The sequence below is a fragment of the Physeter macrocephalus genome, chromosome 6 (assembly GCF_002837175.3).
Source record: "Physeter macrocephalus isolate SW-GA chromosome 6, ASM283717v5, whole genome shotgun sequence".
Taxonomy (NCBI): Eukaryota; Metazoa; Chordata; class Mammalia; order Artiodactyla; family Physeteridae; genus Physeter; species Physeter macrocephalus.
In genome coordinates, this window is record NC_041219.1 from 40,384,882 (window position 1) to 40,399,154 (window position 14,273).

The following is a 14,273-nucleotide window of genomic DNA, read 5'->3' on the forward strand; positions in this document are numbered from 1 at the left end:
TTCTTAATATCTGGAATGGAACCTGGAACATAGTAGGCCCTTAATAAACATCTGTGGAATGAATAAACAAACTTTTCACGTATGTCTCATTTAATCCTTACAAAAACTATGTAAAATAATACAATTACCTCTTACAGATGAAGAAGCTGAGGTTCAGAGAGAGGCAGAATCTTAGGTCTGAGCAACAGATTTCTAAGGAAGAGCAACACACACATCCTGTACCCCAGAGGAGCCTGAGCCACACTCAGCACCTGGGAGAAATCTCTACTTCCTGCTGCTTCCAGCACAGACCCAGAGTCCACTCATGCTGGCCTGGGGTGTGCTCAACAGGACCAGATGCCATGGAGTGGACAAGGGTAATGTGAGTAAGAGAATAACAAAATTTCTATCCTTCTTTGTCTCTTATTACAGTTTTTTACTTAAAGTCTATTTTGTCTGAAATAAATATGGCTACCCCTGCTCTGTTTGGTTTCTATTTGCATGGAATATCTTTTTCCAGCCCTTCACCTTCAGCCTATGAGTGTATTTAAAGCTAAAGTGAATCTCTTTTTTTTTTTTTTTTTTTTTTTAATGAATCTCTTTTAAGCAGCATATTGTTGGGTCTTTTTCTCTTTCAATTCATTCAGCCACTCTAAGTCTTTTAATTGAAAAATTTAATCCATTTACATTTAAAATAGTTATTTTAAATACTATTGCCATTTTGTTAACTGTTTTCTGGCTGGTTTGTAGTTCCTTTGTCCTTTCTTCCTGTCTTGCTGGGTTCCTTCATGATTTGATGCTTTTCTGTAGGGGTTTGCTTTGAATGCTTTCTTCTTCTGTTTTGTGTATCTCCTATAGGTTTTTGCTTTATGGGTACCATGAGGCTTACATAAAAAATTTTATAGTACAGTCTATTTTAAGCTGATAACAACTTAACTTTAATCACATACAAAAACTACTATTTTACTTGCCCCTCCCTATATTTTATGTTTTTTGATGCCACAATTTATATCTTTTTATATTGTATATTCATTAACTAATCATTGTAGCTATTGTTATTTTTAATACTTCTGGTCTTTTAACCTTTTTACTAAAGTTAAAAGTGATTTACACACCACCATTACAGTATTAGAGTATTCTTAATCTGACTAAATAATTACCTTTATCAGTTTTATACTTTCATATGTTTTCATTTTACTAATGAGTGTGCCCTCTTATTTCACTAAGTTCTCATTGTCTAAATTCAGATTCTTGGATCCCCTCAGTATTTGTCGACTGTCTAATTGTATTTTTCATACTACTCATAATGAGGAACTTACTGCCTCTTTAAGCAGCTCTAACTATGAAACAATCTCCCCCTTGTTAAAAAGGCAGTCCAGTAAGTGGTGACACAAAGGCTCTGGAGTCAACTACCTAGGCTTGAATCCTAGTTTTGACTCTTACTGGCTAGAGACCTTGATACCATTACCCAACTTATTGGTGCTTCAATCTTCTCATCTAGAAATGTGGATGATAATAGTACACATTTTATAGGGTTGTTGAAAGGATGAAATGAGTCAATAAATGTTAAGTGCTTGGGACAGTGCCTAGCACGTAGGAAATGCTATAAAGTGTTTGTTAAATAAATAAAAATTCATGAATTCTGTGTGTGCAATTCAAGCTGGCTTCATCAAAAAGGATTTTTTTGGCTCCAGCTTGGAGATGAGTCTGGATCCAGGGCCTTGAATAACATCAGCAGGTCATTGACTCTCTTTCTCTATGTTGGCTGTGTTCTCCTTTGCCTTGGATTCATTCTCAGCAGATCCTTCCCTCTAAGAGAAAGAGCCATGGCCACCAGCAGCTCCAGGAGTTCATCCCACCAGCTCAGCAGCCCCGGCAGAACACATGTGTCCCTCACCCAAGAGTTCCAGCAAAAGTCTCACATGAATTCTCATTGGCCTGGCTTGGGTCCAAGGCTTTTTTTTTTCCCCCAGTGTGACATTCTGATTCTAGGGCTGGTTACTGCTGTCAGCTCTAGATACCACACAGACTGCAAGCTGGGGAGGGGTCACCCCAATGGAAAATCTAGGTGCTATTCCCCAAAGCAGGAGGAATAGATGCTGGAGAAAACCAGCAGTGGTCTGCTCTACCACCCATCTTGGTCATCTTCCCCGAAGGTGCTCCCCACAAGCAAGACTTTAGAAGATCTCAGCTTTGCTCCTATTGTAGACTTGGAAGTGCTTAAGGGCATTTTCAATGCAACACCTAAGTCTCTGAAAGAATACACTGCAAGGCAAGAGCACTGCTCAACATTCCTGCTTTGGGAGACCACAGCTAGGGCTTGGTATGGCACTACATGCCGGAGGATGATTCTACTGACTCCTCACCTGCAGGATGCAGTGTGAGTCAGGCTGGGGCTACCTGGTTTGTGTGCACATTCTTGCAGGTCTGGCACCTTGTAACCTGTGGCTCGCTGAAATAAGCTGCTGGGCTGAGATTGTAAGCACCATCCTGGGCATGGACAAAATAAATCTTAACAGTTCCATGTATCCTAGAACCCAGGGCTTTGGCTATATCGGCACTGTCCTCACAGCCCTGGCTACTCAAGTAGCCTCACAGTGCTGGCTACTGATGCTTATGGTCTTCCACCAGAAGCATCAACATCATCTGGAAGCCTTTGTGCTCAAATCAAGGTCACAGGACTGACAGCATTGGCTTCATCTGGGAACTTGTAGGAAACTCAGAATCTCAGGTCCTACCTGAAGACCTAATGGATGGGAATGCATTTTAACAAGATCTCTAGGGTGTTTGTATGCACATTAAAATTTGAGAAGCACTATTGTATCAGTTTTCTAGGGCTTCCTTAACAAAGTACCACAAACTGCATGGCTTAAAACAACAGAAATTTATTCTCTCACAGTTCTAGAGGCTCAAAGTCTGAAATCAAGGTGTCAGCAGAGTTGGTTTCTTCTGGGGGCTGAGGGAAAATTCGTTCTATGCCTGTCTCCTAGCTTCTGCTGATGGATGGCAATCCTTGGCATTCCTTGTCTTGTATCACTCTAATTTCTGCTTCCATTATCACATGGTTTTTCCTTGTGTCTCTGTGTCCAAGCTTCCCTCTTCTTATAAGGATACCAATTACATTGGATTAAGGGCCCACCTTACTCCAGTATGGCCTTAACTTATTACATTTGCAATGATCCTACTTCCAAAGAAGATCACGTTCTGGGGTACTAGTTTTAGGACTTTAACACACCTTTTCTGGTGAGACACAATTCAAACCATTACAAATACCTTCCAAGCCTGCCATTCTTAAGTGCTGGGAGACTAGCTGATTAAGAATCACCTGGAACAGTTTCATAAATTTATTTTTGTAAACATTTAAATAAATTTTGGAAGAAGATGGCAGGTCTAGAATGAGGCTTGAGATATCCATTTCTGCAAGGTGATCTTCTTCAGGCAGCACACCCCCAGGATACTCAGCTTTACAGATGACCCAGGCCCAGTTCAGAGCCAATGTGCAAGCAATCTGGGGAGATTCTCCATCAGGTTGCCCACTGGAATCACCTGGGGAGTTTTAAAGCTACCAATACCTAAGTTCTACCCTCAGAGAGTCTAGTGTAATTGGTTTTTCCTATTGCCTGGATATAAGGATTTTAAAACATTTCCCAGGTGATTCTAATCTGCAGCCAAATTTGGGGATTAATGGAATAGATGCTCTAATTTCTACATATTACAAAAAAGATGATCCAGTCCCTTTCCCAGATAGGGAAACAAGACATAAGACAAATAATCCCAAATATGAACATACACAGATTCCTAAATATTGAATTTTACGTTTTTTACAGTTTTTATGTGCATAATGAGGCTGCTGTGAGAAGTAAATAAATGTATATATGTAGCACCATTCTCAAAATCTCCCATGATGGCAGACTTGTTAATTTCTCCTTGTAGTTTTGTCAATTTTTGAAGTACATTTTGAGGCACTTTTTTTCAGCCCTATAAATTTAAAATTATTATCTCTTCTTTGGTCAATGACTCCTTTATCCTAATAGGTTACTTCCTTTTCCCTGGTAATGCTTTTCACCTGGAAGTCTATTTTTCCCCCTGATATTAATACAACTATATTGGCTAGCTTTCTTTTGCCCAGTTGTTACATGGTGTGTATAAGTATGTATGTATATATTTATTTATTTATAACTTGTTTAATATTTAACTTATATATTTATTTAATATATATATTTATTTCCATCTTTTAACTTTCAAACATTCTATAGTCTTATGTTTTAGATGAATCTCTTGAATGGAATATAGTTGTATTTTAAAGAAATCTACTCTGGGGGAGTTCCCAGTGGCCTAGCGGTTAGGATTCCGGGCTTTCACTGCCATGGGCCAGGTTCAATCCCCGGTCAAGGAACTAAGATCTCACAAGCAGCACAGCCAAAAACAACAACAACAACAACAACAACAAAAAACTACTCTGACAATCTTGTTGTAGATGCTCTATAAATTGAGCATTTAGTTCATTTACATTTAATATAATTACTCATATATACTGGTGATAAAAATATTTAGCAACTTGTAGGGTACTTTGAGAAAGTTGCAGTTCTCACAAGTGACCATGAGATGGCAACTCTAGGAGACTCACAGGCAAACAGCCTTGAAGGAACAAAGGGAACCAGGCATTTGCTCTCTGGGGTTCCACTACTGCTTCCAAGGGTGTATCTCCCCTGCAACGTTTGGGCATCCTCTGACCATGGGAGAAACAAGGATATGGGATGGGGGACAGGAGTGTGGTGAACTGGGGGACAAAAGAGTAGTCCAATGGCCATGCCTAACCATGGGGTAAGTAAGGGTGGCTGAAGGCATTCAGTGGGCTCAGGTCAGAGACTATTTATCGATTTGTATAGAAAAATTTCAATATTTTAATAACCAGTACTGCTGTACACACCATTCAGAATACCAGCCTGTTGATATATATGGATCTAAACCTATCATCTTATTTTGTGTTATTTATAACACCTGTTCTATGTTGGTTTTTCTCTCCTTTCTTGTTTTCTTTTATTATTTCTATTTTTCTCTCTCATTGTTATTCATTCATTCATTCATTCATTCATTTACTTATTTATTTATGGCTGCTTTGGGTCTCCGCTGCTGCGTGCGGGCTTTCTCTAGTTGCGGTCCGTGGGGGCTACTCTTTGTTGCGGTGCGTGGGCTTCTCATTGCGGTGGCTTCTCTTTTTGCGGAGCACAGGCTCTAGGCGCACGGACTTCAGTACTTGTGGCACGCGGGCTCTAGAGCACAGGCTCAGTAGTTGCAGCGCCCGGGCTTAGTTGCTCTGCAGCATGTGGGATCTTCCCGGACCAGAGCTCGAACCTGTATCCTCTGCATTAGCAGGTGGATTCCTAACCACTGAGCCACCAGGGAAGCCCCTCTCATCGTTTTTAAGTACTACATTCTGTTTCTATTTTTTTAGTAATTATCACAGAGATTACCTTTACTTATTCTTTAATTCTTTAATTTTCATCTTTAACTTTCCAAAGCCTATTATTAATCAATACATAACTTTCCACCCTGACATTACAAGGGCCTCAGAACATCTTAATTCTATTTAGCCCCAGCCTCTACTCACTTACTGTGGTTTATTTGAATCCTTCATATATTTTAAAAATCCATAAGATGTCATTATTATGATTATTGTTTTTTGAAGACAATGTTTATTAGCATTTCCACCTTCTTTGCTCTTCATGTATTCTTGCTGCTCTATGTTATTCTGAGGTCATTTCCTTTTTGCCTAAAGTACATACTTTACAATTTCCCTTAGTGAGGTCTTATCTTTATAAATGTTTTTATTTTGCCTTCTTTCATAAAATACATTTCCCTGAGGATGAAGATTATTTTCATTCAGCACACTGAAGATATCCTTCCACCCCTGCTGCCTGAGAGCTGTCAGTCTGTTACTCCAATCAAGTAATCTGCCTTTTTCCCTTGGCTACTTTTTATTTTTCTTTATCTTTCTGCACTTAAACTATTGTGTTTTGTTATAGAATTCTTTTTAGTAATTCTGCTTTAAATTTGTTGAGCTTCTGATGTTGGTAGTTTGGTATCTTCCTGAAAGATTCTCAGCTATCATTCCTTATTTTACTGCCTCTGCTCCATTCTCTTTTCCCTCCCTTTATGAAACTCTGGCTAAATGAATGTTAGACCTTCTCAGGAGATCTAACCATCTCTTCTGCATTTCCAGTCTTTTTTCTCTTTGTGCTTCATTTGGGATAATTTCTTCGGCTCTACCTTTCATTTCATTAACACCTTTTCAATGGTGTCTAATATGCCATTAAACACAACACTTCCAATAATTCTGGTTATTGTAGTTTTCATTTCTAGAAGTTCTGTTTGGTTTTAATAAAACTGGTTGTGTCATTTTTTATAGTTTCCTATTCCTTGCAGATATCTTCCAACCTGATTTTTTTCAACTTAATATGTATGATTTTTTTTTTTTTTTCGGTATGCGGGCCTCTCACTGTTGTGGCCTCTCCCATTGCGGAGCACAGGCTCCGGACGCGCAGGCTCAGTGGCCATGGCTCACGGGCCCAGCTGCTCCGCGGCATGTGGGATCTTCCCGGACCGGGGCACGAACCCACGTCCCCCACATCGGCAGGCACACTCTCAACCACTGTGCCACCAGGGAAGCCCAAGAATGTGTGTTTTTGAGGGTATCTTTCTTCTATCTATATTTCCTGTTTCTTCTAATTCATAATGTCTATGCCTGGTTATTTTTGACTATGTGCTAGCTATTATACAAAAAATTATCTGAATAATTATTCGAAGCCTAGTATGAAAGTGCCTTCCACTACACAGGATTTGCTTTTACTTCTGGCATGTCTGGGATTACCATAAAATAAATTTAATGCTTGAGGTTCCCTGGAAGGTCAATCAAAGTGCAATTCAAGCTGCAGTGACTTGTGAGAGCTCATCTACCTATAGTTCACATTCACCTTGAGATGTAGTCCTTTGAGGTCTCAGCTTATTTTGGCTAGGGTCTACCATTATACCTTGAGAAAACCGGGGTATTTATTTCTTTCTCCCTTGCCCCTGCTAGGCTATCAAAACCAATTTTCAAATTTGCTAGACTCAGCAATACTCTCAGGAAAAATGAAGCTTTTGTACTCATTTATCTCTCTGGATTTCCATTTCCCTGTCATTCTCTTCCTGGTAAGTCCTTACTGTCATGTCAACTCTTTGATGGCTCTGAAGATTATTGTTATTTAAAACCAGTTTTTAAGTTGTTTTTAGATAACCTACAGTTGGTCTACCATTATTGGAAATAGGAAGCCATGTAATGTTTTCATTGGCAAATGACAGGTACTCAGTAAATGATGGTTGATTTAGTAAAATTATCATAATTTCCCAAACATATTCCTTTTTTTTGCTTGTTGGTTTGTACAAAGACTGTTTCCTATTCTTAAAACACATAGAATGCCCATATTCTACCATCTGACAAGGCTCAGAACAAATGCCACCTTTTCCTCAAATTTCTTCCTGTTGTCTCTACTTCCCCAAATCTGAATTCTATTTCTTCCCCACCTAAACCCTCACCGGACCTAGTCTGTACCATTCTTTGGGTACTTAACTAGATAGAAATATTTTAATATACTATTTACCTCTCCTGCAGATTTATACTTTTTTGACATTTCTGGTCTTCTGAAGAATTCCCTCACTTCCCCTCCAGTTCAGCTGTTTATATTATAAACAGATTTGGGGGGGAAATATTATATCTAGTACTTTTAGGTGTGATGTCCTGGGAGGTGAGTCTCTGAACATTTATTCTGTTCTACTGCTGGAAGCGGGATGCAGCCTATTCTAATAAACTCGTAATATTTGTACAGCACTTTAGAATTAATAGGGTATTCTCACATACATGCCTTCTACTTCCATGTTCACTATCATCATGCCACAGATGAGACTCACAAGGCAAGAGAGACTAAATAATATTCCCGAATAGAGCCATAAAGTCAGAAGTGGAACCCAAGTCTTCTTTCTCCAAGCCCAGCGCTCATTCCAGCACACTCAGTTGCTTTCCCATATTGTTTGTGCCACTAGTCATTCCTATGCAATAATACCTAAAACTCTCTGGAAGCAGACATTCCGTACATGAAAGCAGACATTCCGTACATGAAAGCACGTGTAGTAGAGGAGTTAGGTTGTAGGCAATAGACAAAGGGGTTGGCTAAGGGAGATACCCCATACACACCTCTCAAATGAAGGTTTTCTGTACCTCAGTCCGCCTTACCTCACAACCTTGGTCCCATTTCTCACAACCTGCATGTCCACCATACAGCCCCCAGTAACATAGGCAGCTAGATTCAACTCTGAGAATTCAGCCTGAAAGAGAAAGCAAAACAATAAGGATTCATCAAATACTAGTGATGCCAATAACTTATAACATTTATTGAGTACTTATATGTGCCAAATACACATTTAAACCTCACCTGAAACATAGGAAATTAGTAATATTTTTCTCTCCCTTTTTGAAAGATGAGGAAGCTGAGGTGCAGAGAGACATAGTGACATGTCTAAAGTTGCATCGTTACTAATTTCTACCTCTTTGAAGGTGGAAGAAGCAACTCTAACTCCAGTGGAGGGGAGAGAGAGGTAGGAGGTGGGCATGGAAGAAACTTCATGGTCACCAAGAGAGGGGCAGAGGCAAGAGTACAGGGAGCATTCTTGATGTTTCCGTGCCAGCTACAATCCTGCACTTGTATTTTATCAGACACTTCTGTATACTTATAAGTCCATCTTTTTGTTGGCTTATTTGTTTGAGCAAGCTTTAGCAAATCTCTGTTGTTATTCCTGTGGAATATATCCGTCCTACCAGATTATATGCTCCCTGGGGATAGTGATTTGATGTTACAACCGTCTGTTTCCTAGGATTGCCATAACAAAGTACCACCACTAGGTGGCTTAAACACAGAAAACTGTCTTCTCACAGTTGTGGAGGCTAGAAGTCCAAAATCAAGGTGTGGGCAGGGTTGCTTCTTTCTGAGGGCTGTGCAGGAAGGCTCTGTTCCAGGCCTCTCTCCTTGGTTTGTAGATGGCCACCTTCTCCCTATCTCTCATTACAATGTTTTTGCTCTATGCGTTTCTCTGTATCCCTTTTACCAGTCATACTGGATTAGGACCTCACTTTAACTTGATTACCTCTGTAAATATCCTATCTCTAAATACCTATGTCCAAAAAAGGTCACATTCTGAGGTACTAGGGGTTAGGACTTCAACATAGGAATTTTAGGGAAACACAATTCAACCTGTAACCCCATACTAGAAAATGCATAGTACCAGACTGACTTACACAGAAGCCAAAAGCTATTTCTTTGAATTTAACGAACAAAAATAACTGCTCACATACATGAAACACTCACTACGTTCCAGGTACTGTCCTAAGCATTTTATATGTATGAATCCATTTAATCCTCATACTTGTCCAGATGAAAAACCAAGGCAGAGAGAGATCAAATAACTTGCACACTGTCACACAGTAGGTAGCAGAGCCAGGATTTAACCCCAGGAAGTCTGGCTCCAGCCTGTGCTTTTAACTGCTGCACCCCACTGTCCTCACTGTTTAGCTGAATAAGATATTAGGTGGATTACAAATGGGAATTTTAGGGACCTAAAAATAAACCACTTAAAGAGAAAAACAAGTTTACATTGAAGGGAAATATCATTTCATGGTGATTTAACTGTATCCCCTTGGAATCATTTACCAGGAATTATGACTAAAGACCTAGCCATCTCCCCAGATGGCTTTAAAGCAAACCCAGAGTGCCTGTGTTTCTTGCTCTAATTAATAACCTCATTATGCTGTGGCAAGGTGAAAAGCAAAAAGCCCTGTTAATGAGGTCAGGTTGGTTAACAGTGGTAATGACCTAGTTATTAAATCTAATGCCTTAAAAGTTCAGTCCCATCATGTTTCAGATACTTCATTTGTGAGATTACAAAGAAGAATTAGCATGAAAAGTTGTTGCTTCTGTGCATGAAGCAAAAGAAATTAGAAGAAAGTTGCAACACAGAATAGCTGGTCACCAAGTATACAAAAAAAGGGAGTGAATCAGAATCTTGGATGGTAGAATTTCTAACTCATAGATGGCAAAGATCCAGGGGCTGTCTTGGTGCCCAAATGGAAAGGCAAATACCTCGACAGAAGACACCCTCAGGCTTGTACATACCAGTCAGAAGTTCATCTTGTTCAGATCTGGGTGTCTACAGTTGTTTCCTGGTCATGGTTTATGAGTAATTACAGAAGGTAGAGGCCTGGGTTATAGGGCAGCAAGCCTCTGCTGGGTCAAGCACACAGAGTCGGGGTAGCAAAGAAAGTGCACCTCTTGCATTTAACTTTCTAAAAACTTCAACAACCACGGGAATGAACATAGAAGTATCCAACCATGTCTCATTCAGGTTAGCATGATGACTCCCCTGGTAGAATCCCAAAGACCAGCCAATTTTAAAGACCCTGAAAGCTCTCATAGAAACTGTAGTGGGTTGAATTGTATCCCCTAAAAGATATGTCCAAGTCCCAACCTTTGATATCTGTGAATGTGACCTTGTGTGGAAATAGGGTCTTTGCAAATATAATTAAGGCTCTCAAATGAGATGATCATCCTGGATTAGGGTGAGCCCTAAATATAATGAGATGTCCTTACAAAAGAAGAGAAGGGGTGACAGAGGGCCACAGGAAAGAAGGCTGTGTGAAGACAGAGGCAGAGATTGGAGTTACACTGCCAAAAACCAAGGAACAACAGGAGTAACTAGAAGCTGGAAGAGGAAAGGAAGAATCCTCCCTTAGAGCCTTCAGAGAGAGTGCAGATCTGTTGACACCTTGATTCCAGATTCCCGGCCTCCAGAACACTGAGAGGATAAATTTCTATTGTTTTAAGTCACCAGGTTTGTGGTAATTTGTTACACCAATCCTAGAAAAGTAATACAATAATTCTGGAAATTGGATCCAATTTTACTATTGCATGCAAAGGTGTCAGGGTTCAAAGGTCAACTGGTTTAGGTAAGCCTCCTTTATCCACTTCACCAAACACATAATTAAATGCATATAAATACAAACATACATTCTCTCTCTCTCCCCCTCTCTCTCACACACACATACAGTAATACATTGTAAAACACTAACATCAGAGTCACTTAAATTTTCTGCGTAAGTTAACCTTTTGACCTCAAAACATTTTGGCCCCAACTATTTTTAATGTAATGTCTCTTTAAATACTACACATTAGGCATTGTGGTATAGATAAATAATTTTCAAAGAAACTACATTTAAATATAACTGTTCAAGATATTAGCTGATGTGTTTGGTCGAGTTACTAACTGCTTTGAATCTCACTTTTGACATCTCTAAATGGAGGCAATGATATCAGTAGTATCTACCTTTAAATTTTTTGGTAAAGATTCAAGATAGTATATATGAAGCATCTAGCACAGGGCTGAGACATACACAGGAGGAGGATCTCTGTAAACAGCTATCATTATTATGTTCAAATATTTAATTGTCTTAGTGAGAGTAAACTGAATGCATAAAAAATGGTATAACCAGAAAAAGAGCAACCTCTTCAAATATTTACAACATAAACAATTTTCAAAATATTAAGGCATAAAATATAAAGAGTAAGGACTTCTGCTTAATGGCCACAAGGGAGTAACAGGGATTATATTTACACTCTCATCTTAAACTTAGAAAGCCAGACAAACTATATTAAGTAATAGTTTTCAGACATTGAACAACAGGCATTGCAGGACTGTGACCCCTGCAGAAAGGAAACACATGAAATTACCCCTGTGATTGCCCTAGCTGACTGCCTGGAGGCAATTCCCAGGCCTGGGAGAATGCAATCAGTGCCCAGAAGTCTCACTAAGAGTCAGAGGTTAGGATTCAGGGATGCTGAGGTGGCTAGAATTTGCAGTGCAGAGCAAAGGAAAGATACAATTGTCCAGAAAAAGACCTCAAGGCAGATCTATAAGTCTTTGGCTGAGTACTGATCTGAGCAGGCATGAAAGGAAACTACTCAGGGCCAATGATAGAACTATCAGAAAACAGTAGACTCAACACTCCAGAACACAGACAGGGCTGGAGATAGTTCATGTTCTCACCAGTCAAAGTGTAAAGACCTTGTAATATGAATAGAGTTCTCAAAAATTTAGTAGTAGGGCTAAATTAGCCCTAGACTGCAGCATGCTCTGGATCTAAGACGACCAATCTGTACTAGTTTACTTGGAGCTTTCCCAACTTTAAAACCAAAAGTTCCACTTTTCAGAAGCCCCTTCAGTCTCAGTCTTTAACTGAAAGTTCCATGTCCTGGGAAACTCCTTTGTCCCCGGTAGACTGGGATGATTAATAACTCTATCTAGAGCTGTCCTAAGAAAAGTTTTAAAGGCATGCCCTGAAGGGATCAAACTTATGCCAAGTAATTTAACTGCATCCCAAAACAAAGTACAACACTACTTATAGGAATACAACAAAATCCAACACCCAACATGTTAAATTTACATTGTAAAATTTATGAAATTCAATCATAAATTACCAGACATGAAAGGACGCAGGAAAATATGAACCATATTAAGGAGAAATCAAGAAAAGATCCAGAAACGAGAGATGATGGAAAGAGCAGAAATGGAAGTTAAAACAACTATTATAAATATGCTCCACATTCTCAAGAAGGTAGAGGAAAACTTCAACATGATAAAGAGAGAAATGTAGAACTTAAAAGTGGAAAAAACAGAAATTTCATAGATTAAAAGTATAATATCTTAAACATAAAATGTACTGTATGGGATTAATATCAGATTAGACAAAACAGAAGAAAATATGAGTGAGCTTGAAGAGAAAGCAATATACACTTGTACAAAATGAAGCCCAGTCACAAAAATACCGGGAAAAAAAAAAAAGAACCTCAGTGAGCTACAGGACAATATCAAACAGTTTAATATATGTGTAACTGAAGTTCTGGAAGGAAAAAAAAAAGGTAAGATTATAAGGGTTTTTAAAGGGTTATGGTTAGGAAATATTTAAAGAAAAATGGCCAAAATTTTTCCAAATTTGATGAAAACTATAAACCCACAGACCCAAAATATTCAATGAATCCCAAGCAGAAGAAACATAAAGAAAATCCTACCAAGGCACATAATAATCAGCTTACTAACAAACCAGTGATGAAGAGAAAATCTTCAAAGCAATCAGATGGGGAAAATACACTGTATATAAAGAGAAGCAAAGATAAGAAAGACAGCCAATGTCTGGTCAGAAAACATTAAACTAAAAGACAGTGGGACAGCTTCTTTAAAGTACTGAGAAAAAAAAAATGTCAACCTAGAATTTTATATCCAGCAAAGTACATTTTTAAAAAATCAAGGCATGCTAAAAACTTTTTCAGGCAAATAGAAGTTGAGAAAATTTATTGCAAGTCTAAGAAATGTTAAAGGAAGCTTTTCAGGCAGAAGGAAAATAATACCAGATGGAAATTTGTACTGACACAAAATGAAGAACTCTGCCTATGGTAACTAAATGGATAAATATGAAATACTTTGCTTTAAAATGTCTATAAAAAATAATCAACTTAAAAAAATATTTCTGAAATCAAATTTATTCCAGAGGAAATTATACTCATTTGGACCACTTATACTTTCTTGTTTATATTTCTAATTTCTCTTATGACTTTTTTCTTCAAAGTCTTCTTAATTTGAATTAGGGTCAAGTTGTCATAGCCTGCCATGCCTGTAGGCACCTCACTTTCACTTTACATTCTTCCATAAAAAGTGAATTTGTAAATACTCCAGGACTCAAAAGGAAGTCAGTTCCTTTTGCTTCAGTGTAGTTCTCTGCTTCTGAGGGCAAATAACTGACTGCAAAACAATAGTATGTACTATGGGAGTTTATGACACGTGTGGAAGTAGAAAGTGTAACAAGAAGAACACAAAGATGGAAATGGAAATGTACTGTTAAAAGGTTCTTACAGTGTATGTAAAGTGGTATAATGTTATTTAAAGATAGATCTTGATAAATTAAAGATATTGTGAACCTTAGAAGAATGTCTCAAAAAAAAGGGATAGCTAAATTAAAGTTCACAAATTTTAAGTTTAGAGCTTGATGGATTTTAATTGATTTGTACTTGTATAATCAATATCAAGATGAAGAATGAGAAAATTTCCAGCCTCCCTGAATGCTCCCTCAACCTCATTATAGCTGATATCAACTCTCACACCATGACGCTACCACTTTAATGTCTTCTATTTCCATAGCTTAGTTTTGCAAGTTCTTG

At 38.5% G+C, this 14,273-nt stretch overlaps 1 protein-coding gene across 21 annotated transcripts in view; it reads right to left on the reverse strand.

Annotated features, from left to right (window-relative positions):
- SYN3 (synapsin III) overlaps nt 1-14,273 on the reverse strand; it is a 462,808-nt gene that overhangs the window by 363,752 nt on the left and 84,783 nt on the right. For all 21 annotated transcript variants that reach the window (XM_028490567.2, XM_028490580.2, XM_028490577.2 and 18 more), the window contains one exon: nt 8,249-8,340. In XM_028490567.2, coding sequence (XP_028346368.1) covers nt 8,249-8,340 — 92 coding nt within the window. The remainder of the gene's footprint in view (nt 1-8,248; nt 8,341-14,273) is intronic.